Below are 10101 nucleotides of genomic sequence, written 5' to 3' on the forward strand. Positions count from 1 at the left end.
GGTTAGCCATGGGGAAATGGTGGGGTTACAAGGATGGGGTGGGCCTGGGTGCAATGCTCTTCAGAGGATCAGTGTGGGCTGAATGGCCTAGTTCCACACTGTAGGGATTCACTGATTTATATTCCAGTTCCACTGCCTTGCAATGAACATTAAAATGCAATTAGCATTTTAAAAACATCTCATTTACTCTCTACAAGTTGTTAATAATTTCTGCACGCAGATCCCCAAACACACTCTGCGCCTATTTATCTCCTCGCACTACACTATTTCAGAACACACTGATGTGTGTGTCTTGGTCTGAAGTACTCTTCCTCAGATTAAATTCTACTGGTCAATATTGTCTATTTGCTTTATTAGTGCCATCTGGTTCTGTGTGGCAGAGGCAGGTTTATTATTGGCAGTGTTCAAGAGGCACTGGGTAATTAAACAGGAACAACTTGCCAGTTTATAGGGAAAGGCAGAAGATTCACAGAAAGGGTAAAGTGCTCAGAGACCGAGTGCAAATGAGACAGTCTGATGGGCCGTCTTCTACAGTATGATAATGCTGTTGCGCTTCCATCAGGATGAGCTGGCTCACCTCCTCGGGAAACATGAAGACAACCAATGTGAATGAATTAACTACCACTAGATCAAGGGCAGACTTTGAGACAAACCAAGACATCAGTTGTTGGTAAAGTGTTGGAAAATGTTCCAAGAGATAGGATTTATAATCATCTAGAAAAGAATAATTTGATCAGGGATAGTCAGCACGGTTTTGTGAAGGGTAGGTCGTGCCTCACAATCCTTATTGCGTTCTTTGAGAAGGTGAGCAAACAGGTAGATGAGAGTAAACCGGTTGATGTGGTGTATATGGTTTTCAGCAAGGCTTTCGATAAGGTTCCCCACAATAGGCTATTTACAAAATGTGGAGGAATGGGATTGTGGGAGATATAGCAGTTTGGATCAGAAGTTGGCTTGCTGAAAGAAGACAGGGTGGTGGTTGATGGGAAATGTTCATCCTGGAGACCAGTTACGAGCGGTGTACCGCAAGGGTCGGTGTTGGGTCCACTGCTGTTTGTCATTTTTATAAACAGCCTGGATGAGGGCGTAGAAGGATGGGTTAGTAAATTTGCAGACGACACTAAGGTCGTTGGAGCTGTGGATAGTGACAAAGGATGTTGTAGGTTATAGAGAGGCATAGATAGGTAAGCTGCAGAGCTGGGCTGAGAGGTGGCAAATGGAGTTTAATGCGGACAAGTGTGAGGTGATGCACTTTGGTAGGAGTAACCAGAATGCAAAGTACTGGGCTAATGGTAACATTCTTGGTAGTGTAGATGAGCAGAGAGATCTCGGTGTCCATGTACACAGATCCTTGAAAGTTGCCACCCAGGTTGACAGCGTTGTTAAGAAGGCATACAGTGTTTTAGCTTTTATTAATAGAGGGATCGAGTTCCGGAACCAAGAGGTTATGCTGCAGCTGTACAAAACTCTGGTGCGGCCACACTTGGAGTATTGTGTACAGTTCTGGTCACTGCATTATAAGAAAGATGTGGAAGCTTTGGAAAGGGTGCAGAGGAGATTTACTAGGATGTTGCCTGGTATGGAGGGAAGGTCTTACGAGGAAAGGCTGAGGGACTTGAGGCTGTTTTCGTTAGAGAGAAGCAGGTTGAAAGGTGACTTAATTGAGACATAAGATAATCAGAGGGTTAGATAGCGAGAGCCTTTTTCCTAGGATGGTGACAGCGAGCATGAGGGGGCATAGCTTTAAATTGAGGGGTGAAAGATATAGGACAGATGTCAGAGGTAGTTTCTTTACTCAGAGAGTAGTAAGGGAATGGAACACTTTGCCTGCAACAGAAGTAGATTCGCCAACTTTAAGTACATTTAAGTCGTCATTTGACAAGCATATGGACGTACATGGAATAGTGAAGGTTAGATGGGCTTCAGATTGGTATGACATGTCGGCACAACAGAGGGCCAAAGGGCCTGTACTGTGCTGTAATTTTCTATGTTCTATAAACATCTATCCCACGAGCTCCAGATTTAACCAGGAGCTGGAAAAAAAAAACCAAACCCCATTCTCTTCAAGTCTGCTATTAGAAGGTCAGAGTAGAAGCTGATATCTTTTTATATCAGCTCACTAAAGCCTTAATTTAGGGAGGGTGGGGGTCTTAGCCTTTCTAAAAGAGAAATGACTTGCTGCCTGCCAGATGTAGTGTAAGGGAAGTCAGGTGCTGAGCAAAAAAAACCCTAAATAGATGCTTCAAATGTGGGAAGCCTCTGAACATCTGAGGGATGAGTCAAGCTTTCCTCAAAAAGTAAATAGACACCACAAGAGTGCTAATGACCTCTGGCTTTGAGAGATGATTTCAATATTTTATCAGTACTGCTGCAACATTTTGCTGAAGATAAACTTGGTTGCTCGTACTGCTGCAAACAAGGGGCAATTGCCCCATATATAGCCAAATGCTTGTCCACTCACTGACTCCAAGTATCTTTGGACAGTCATCCCTGTTGACATTATCCAGCTGGTCCAAGGAGTTGGACCAAAGTCAGCAAACCATATCCATGTTGTTGGGAATGGACAAAATCCTTGGAAGATATTGGATAGGCTTTGGGCTGCAGAATTACAGAAAGCTAGACAGCTTTGGTTCAATGATTTTTATTTCATATTCCAGTACAAGCAAAAGAGAATGCAAGGACCAAGTGATTGTAAAATCCCATTCAGCTGAGTGTGAGCCTGTCAAACAGGTACTCTCCCATGCCATTGTCAGGGGCTCCCAGTCTCTTCAGGTTGGTGATGTGATCTCCCAGCTTCTTGATCATCTTCACTTGCTCATCCAAGTAGTGCCTCTTCAGGAAGTCACACAGCTGGAGAAAGAAAAGAAATGTGTAGCTCACTGAGCAGAAAGCATCTTTGTACTTCAAATGCTCAGTGCTATGTGAATAGGTACATTTAACCTAAAGGACCAATGCCTTATCACCTTTAGACCAAAAAAGTGAAGTGCTCACATGAGGGTCCATGTGGCCAGAGGCGGGTTTGTGCAGATCCAGCAGACTCTGGTTCACATCCTTCTCCATCTGCAGAGCTCTCTGCATTGCCTCCAGACCATTGCCCCACTCATCTTGCTCTGGCTTCTGGAAGAAGGGTTTTGTTAGTCAGAAGCTGCTGATGGGAGTTTGTACTAGAACTGAAGGCTGTGCCTTTTATGGCTAAAAACACTTGTTCGGGTTCTCGTAGAGATTGTTCTATTCAAAAGTTGATGGTGGCAGAGAGGGGGATAACCTGCCACATTCAGAATCAAAGCACACAAGGCACATGTGATGTTAGTGCTGGGAGCTTAAGAGGCTGATGTGGCGTTTGAAGTCAGTCACTCCCCCATCCAGATGGGAATTGCTGGTGTCAGTGTGTGAATTACTAGACTATTGTACTTCCTAGTCAGTCCCAGCTGCAAATAAGGGAATGCCACACAACATGTTGCATTCCCCTAAGTGACTCCAGCCCGGATGTTTCCAATGGTCAATCGTTTAAGACCACCAGGATGACAGTGAAAAATCACTCGTCACTACAGCCCAATGAAGGGTCAAATTCCTTTGCTATTTGAGCATTTTAGAATTCAATTAAATTCTTAAACACCACCCTAACCATGTGGATGGAAACCTTGGTTAAAAACCCAGCAGGGGTCCTAAAACCATGAATTCAAGTCAAGTACATGTCATACAGAGGAGTGCTCATCTCAATCAATTGTTTCTGATCACTCCACAAGCTCCATTGGATGAAAAATCTATCAAAAACATTTCAGCCCATGCACTTGAATAAGTGCAGAATCAAAGATGCAGGATATCTAAAACACAGGCTTCTGTCAAAGTAAACCCTCAAGCTTTCCCCTTTTAAGTTAAAAGGGGGTTAAAAGTCCAACCTTGATGTCCTGCAGGAGGACTTGGCCTCCACGTTTATTCTGGAATGCAATCAGTCTCGCAGCATGTTCCCGTTCCTCATGGGACTGCTCCTTGAAGAACTGAGCAAAGTGATGCAGGGCAACATCATCCCGGTCAAAGAGAGAGAACTGTGGGGGGAAGGATTGGACAGAATTCAATTAAAGCAGACCCAGACATTCTAAGAGCCAAGGGCTTGGTTACTCATTCTCTACCTGGCTTCAAGTTAGAGACTTGGAATTCTAGTCAAATATATTGGCCTCAGCTAGTTTGAAATCTAGTCACATCTGACCACATGCAAACCCCATCCTTGTTTGGGGGATCATGTTAAGAAACAGTAGATGTTAACAGTCCAGAGACAGCAGTAATTTTTTGCTTAGCATTCCACTGACTCTACTTAATGCCACAAAGACTTGCTTCCCTCACTAGTCAGGGAGGGGGTGCAGAAGAACCATCTGAACAGCCTAACATTACTAATCCACATGAAGAGTCAATGTCAGTTCAGGTAAGGAAGATCTAGTCAGTTTTGGGGGCAGTGAAAACAAGATTGATCAGCTAGTTTCTCACCTCAACATTCAGTTTTACCATTAAAGTAAGGAATTAGATTGCCTCTATGTAGAGAAAAATTCTTGTTGTCCAACCCACAGATTTGGCCATTTTAAAGAACATGACAGTCACAAATGAGACAACACAGACTTGTATCTCAAAATTTAATTGGCAGGGGAGGCAAAGGTTAGAATTAAATCTTAACTGACTGGTCACTAACACCAGAACTATTTGCACAGCATACAGTGAATTAGTAATAACTTGGAAAAAGTACCCAAAAGATACAGCACTCACCATGGAGAGGTAAACATAGGAGGAATAGAGCTCCAGGTTGATCTGCTTGTTGACAGCATCCTCACAGTCCTTGTGGTAGTTCTGAGACACCTGGGAAACCATCTTCACACCTACTTACAAAAAGCAAACTCAAACAACAGCCTAACCACACCTCCCACCATCTCTAGTATTTATGTAAATTGAAATCTGCATTCCAACAGGAAGTTATCACCAATAGTGCTTGGCTATTAGGGATTTCCAATCAGCAGGCTCCCATGAATACAGGCATTAATTAGGGAGAGGTGCTGGGGGGAGCTATGTACAAAGCAGAGCCAATCGGAGCAGTGGGAAACCAGCAGGTTTCAACAGTTTGGGCCATGGGAACAGGAGGAGACCATTCAGCCCCTCAAACCTATTTCAGTATATAATTGGATCTTGGCTGGTCTGCTTTTCAGTTCCATATGAACAACCTTCTTCCATAAAGCGGAATCATAGAATCCCATCACAAATTCACCAAAGATCCTCAGATTGCACCTTTCAAGCAGATGACCATTTCCATCCAGACAGACAAGGGCAGCAGACACGTGAGAACACCACCAACTTCAAGCTCCCCTCCGAGCCACTCACCATCCCGACTTGGAAATATGTTGGCGTGCCTTCAGTGTCTCTGGGTGGAAATCCTGGAATTCTCTCTGTACGGCCATCGGGGTCGACATGGGCTTCATGAAGGCAGTTGAACCCCACCTTCTCAAGGGGAATCTAGCAATGTACAATAAATGCTGGCCCAACCCATGACTGCCCTTGTCCCGCAAGTGAATACTCAAAAAAATTACAGTGCCGTAGGAGGCCATTTGGCCAATTGTGCTGCACCAGATCCATTGTGCTCATCTCTTGCCATGTCCCTGCACATCACCACGATCACAAAAGAAAACCCAATGCTCTCTTCAAAGCTCTTCAAAGCTTCAATTGTATGTGCCCTCCCCACGTCTCCAGGCAGCACATTGCACATACTCTCCACATTCTGTGTAAAAATGTTTTTTTTCTCACTTTACCCTTGCTTTGTTTGCACATCACTTTAACTTTTTCTCTCGTTGACTCTATCAAATCAATTAATCAGCTTCAAATCTTAATAATAATTATTCCTTGTTCTTCTACACTCACAGGAACTTGAGGTTTTAAAAAATGTTGTTTTGGGATGTTGGCATCACTGGCGGGACGTGTATTTATTGCCCATCCCTGGTTTCCTCTTGAGAAGGTGGTGGTGAGTTGCCTTTGTGAACAGTTGCAATGTCCATCTGGTGCAGATAGACTCAGATTGCCCCTAAGGAGAGAATTCCAGAAATCTGACTGATTTAACACTGCAGTAATGCTGAAGGGACGGTAATATATTTCCAAGCCAGGATGGTGGATGGCTTGGAGGGGAACCTGCAGGGGGTGGTGTTCCCATGTATCTACTGCCCTTGTCTGAGCAGATGGAAGTGGATGTGGCTTTGGAAGGAGCTGTCAAAATACCTGAATTTCATCTTCAATGCAAATTGCCTTCATTGTTTAACCCTTTCGACCTGTTGTCATCCTGTGCTGCATTCCCTCACAGACTCATAGATCAAGACCTGAATACAGTATCATAGATATGCACTCGCTGGCATTTAATAAATGGTAGCAGAACTGTCCGATCAATAACATGGGGGCATCATTTTAAGGTGAAGAGCAGTAGGTTTAGAGGGGATTTGCCAAAAACATTTTTCACCCAGATGGTGTGATGGGAATCTGGAATGCACTGTGTGGGAGAGTAGTAGAGATGGGAAACATCACAACTTTTGAAACGTACATGGATGGGCACTTGAAGTGTCATTACACTCAAGGCTATAGGTGAAGTGCTAGAAAGTGAGATGAGTGTAGATAGGTCAGCACAGACCTGATGTCTATGGCCCGAATGTCGATCTCTTTGTAATCCAGACAATTCTGTGCCTGTCCACCAGCTCTTGCAATTTCTGCAGATGGATCCCGTAACGTTATGGTCACCACCAATTCTGTTCCCCGAATGTCACAGTTTAGCTAATTTCTCTTTCTTGTTCCGAAGTGCATGGCCTCACTCTTCCTCACATTGAGGCCTGCCTGCTGCTGTTTGCTCATTCATTTCAACAATGGCTTGTTGCAAACTTTCAGATCCCATCCACACCATCCAATTTGTCGCTTAACTTTGTTTTGTCAGGAAATTTGGACATATATCTCTCGAGTCCTTCATCTACGTCAATCTGTCAATGTGAAACTGAAGCCCATGTGGAGATACCTGGGAGTGAGAGTCAAATTTTGTCAATCAAAGTTGGCAGCCATTCTGTCAGCCACCTTCCCCCTTCCCAATTCCCAACCCATGTCCAACAGTATCTTCCTATTGTACGTGCATGCATTTTTCCTAATTATGTCATGGATACTCGTCATTGGTGGAATTGATATTAGTTGCTTTGACTGTTCTCAAACTGATAGCATCAGTCCTCCAGGTCAGAGCTCCCCAATTCACCTTAGGGTTTGACGAGTTTGTAAATGAATATTTCTCCCTGTACATGATGTCGAATTAAATGACATCTGAAGGTTTGAAGCATCTCTCATCTGGTCCAGAAGAGGTCAGGGACACTGACACTGATCACAGCAGTTGAGGATATTACCCTGCACGAGATAGCCTGCAGCAAATCTGCAAATCAACCAGTCACACTGGGAAAACAGAGATAATGGGAACTGCAGATGCTGGAGAATCCAGGACAACAAAGTGTGGAGCTGGATGAACACAGCAGGCCCAGCAACATGTCAGGAGCACAACACTGGGGGAAACAGACAGGATGCCTCTATCGGAATCCTATCACTCCCATTGCTGTTAAGTTTCATGTAGAGCTTTATCCGATCAAGCTCAGGAGCTCTATCATCCATTCCTTCTTCTGTAAGGAAGTTGTCTGTTGGATTTCTCTTAGATTTTAGAAAAAAAATATGAAAAGCAGTATCATCTCAGGATGAGAATCAATTCTTTTGGTATTTCCTGACACCAGCAAAATATAGTCCTTTCAATTTAGAGTGCAGGAAATTGTTGAAAAAATTGCAGCACGAGAATCTATGTCCAGTACCAGATTTAAGTCCTGCTTGATAATGTCTCACTTCTGCACCCCTGCCCTCCTCAGGACTGACTCTGAGCACTGCAGTATATGGAAAATGACTATTCAGTTAGTTTGCGACATCCAGGGTAAGCACCAGGATTCCTTACTCATTTAATTGCATGCTTGTGACAAAAAAAATGGGAGCCAGCGTTCACGTGGCGGACTCCCAGTGCAATGGCCACCTACCTCTGTACAACAGAGACTCTATCACTGGTGTGTCTCGCAAGCCCGCCGGCAAGCAGGCTGTTGTTTGGATAATGAGTGCTTTCCTGAAGTTTGGCAGTGGGCACAGTTGTTTGTCATAAACTCAGCTGTGTTAGCTGTTAATTGCCAGTGCCGAGGGCAGAAAGTAAAAGGAAGCATCAGCCCACCCACTATTAAACTTGGGGAAAAAAAAAGAGTTTTCTAACCACGTGCCAGCTGAAGCTATTTCACATGTGCACCAACTACATTGCTGAGATGCTCGCTCGAGTCACATGTAGGCCAGATCAGGTAATGGTAGCAGATTTCACTCCTCAAGAAAGATTAGTCAAACAGAAGAATGGTAGATATGCAAAACTGTCAGATAGTAAACTGCCCTGATACACCGGCTGCCTCTTTAGGTCTTTTAGGATTCTGCAAACTCTCAGCTCACATTTGGAAGAAAGTTGAGCACTGGCTGCCAAACTTCAGTAAAGTAAGGAACTGCAAAAGCATGTTTAAGAGAAGTGTGGTGTAGTGACAGCATCCCTAGACCAGGGTGGTCAGATTTGAGCCCCACCTGAGAGGTGAATAACATCCAAAAATGAATTGATTAGCAGAGGGTTCAACTGTGTCAAAAGGTGACAGAAGCACCTGCCATACAACCTAGATATGATGGATCTGAACAAAAATCAGTTGTTCAATTTCACTAAAAGTGTTTCTTCATTATGGAGATTTTATTTTCCAATTCAACAAGGGTAGATAAAGTTTCTAAAAGACTAAATCCATTTACAGCACTGATGGGATTCTAAAATCGCACTCAGCTGAGTGTGAGCCTGTCAAACAGGTACTCTCCCATGCCATTGTCAGGGGCTCCCAGTCTCTTCAGGTTGGTGATGTGATCTCCCAGCTTCTTGATCATCTTCACTTGCTCACCCAAGTAGTGCCTCTCCAGGAAGTCACACAGCTGGAACAAACAGCCAGAATGTAAAGTTAGAGCAGACATAAACATCAAGAATCACACCATTGCATTTTTGAAGTGATTATAGGTGTGTACAAGTGCATTTATTTGCAAGCAGCTTGCTCTCCAGAAACAATGAATAGACTGGAATAGCTTTATTGGCAACTATGCTATTTTAGAAGTGGTTATAGAAAGCCCGGTTTGCCCACAGGGGTCAAACTGTCATTTCACTGAATTGGGTGGAAGTTTGTAAATACATGAACCTCACACCAAGTCAGCAGGGCACCTATCAGTGCCTGACATCTATGGTCACGATGGCTGCTGCTCTAGGACTGGAGAACAGCAAGCCTATGCTAATAGAAGAGCAAGGGCAGATTCCCATGTCACCTTCAGCTCCCTCGAAACATTCATCCCATCAGGAACACACATGACGGTCAGTGTTGCCAGAGGCGAGTTTGTGCAGATCCAGCAGACTCTGGTTCACATCCTTCTCCATCTGCAGAGCTGTCTGCATTGCATCCAGACCACTGCCCAACTCATCATGCTCTGGCTTCTGGAGGGAGAAAGATAGTCATTTGTGTGGTTAGAAGGTCCAAGACTCTCATGAGAGCAAGGAAATGGAGACATATGGTAATCTGTGCTAAATCCAAACAAAGCATGAAAATCAATTCAAAATTCAGATAAGGTCATGGAGACCATTATCAGACATTTGATCCATCATGAAGAACTGCTGACAGATCAGGATTTAAAAACTGGCTGAAACAGTTGGACAACATTACCTGTATTCAAGCAAGTCTACAGTAATGTGTCATAGTCTAAACTGACATTTGGGCCAGGTCAGTGCTAAAACCCTTTCATTCTGAGCATTCAGATTTGTTGCTTTTTAAGAAAGGTGAGAATTAGCAAAACCAACTCATAACAAGCTGAGACTTTCTATCAAGACGCTTCACTCATCTCCACACAAGATGTACAGGGGAGTCTAGAACAGCAAGGCCATTGTACAAGCAGGAAACTACACAATTTGCATTTACTCTACAAGACAGAATCCAACCTTGATGTCCTGCAGGAGGACACGGCCACCAT

The 10101-nt window shown here is 43.9% G+C and overlaps 1 protein-coding gene across 1 annotated transcript; it reads right to left on the minus strand.

The window, feature by feature from the left end:
- Positions 1-2703: 2703 nt before the first annotated feature.
- Positions 2704-10101, minus strand: LOC132206000 (ferritin, middle subunit-like). Its single transcript, XM_059640719.1, has 6 exons — positions 10070-10101; positions 8064-8146; positions 4756-4865; positions 3900-4046; positions 2992-3117; positions 2704-2850 (listed from the first exon to the last, which is right to left on the minus strand). Exons 1-6 carry the CDS (start codon positions 10099-10101, stop codon positions 2704-2706), a joined length of 645 nt encoding a protein of 214 aa, XP_059496702.1.

Source organism: Stegostoma tigrinum, chromosome 38, assembly GCF_030684315.1.
Source record: "Stegostoma tigrinum isolate sSteTig4 chromosome 38, sSteTig4.hap1, whole genome shotgun sequence".
NCBI lineage: Eukaryota > Metazoa > Chordata > Chondrichthyes > Orectolobiformes > Stegostomatidae > Stegostoma > Stegostoma tigrinum.

Coding starts and splice junctions, on each gene's coding strand:
- LOC132206000 (XM_059640719.1), bottom strand. CDS start 10,101: ATGGTGGCCGTGTCCTCCTGCAGGACATCAAG. Junction 3,118..3,899: donor TCCTCCTGCAGGACATCAAG/GTTGGACTTTTA, acceptor CCCTTCTTCCAG/AAGCCAGAGCAAGATGAGTG. Junction 2,851..2,991: donor CTGGCCACATGGACCCTCAT/GTGAGCACTTCA, acceptor TTCTTTCTCCAG/CTGTGTGACTTCCTGAAGAG.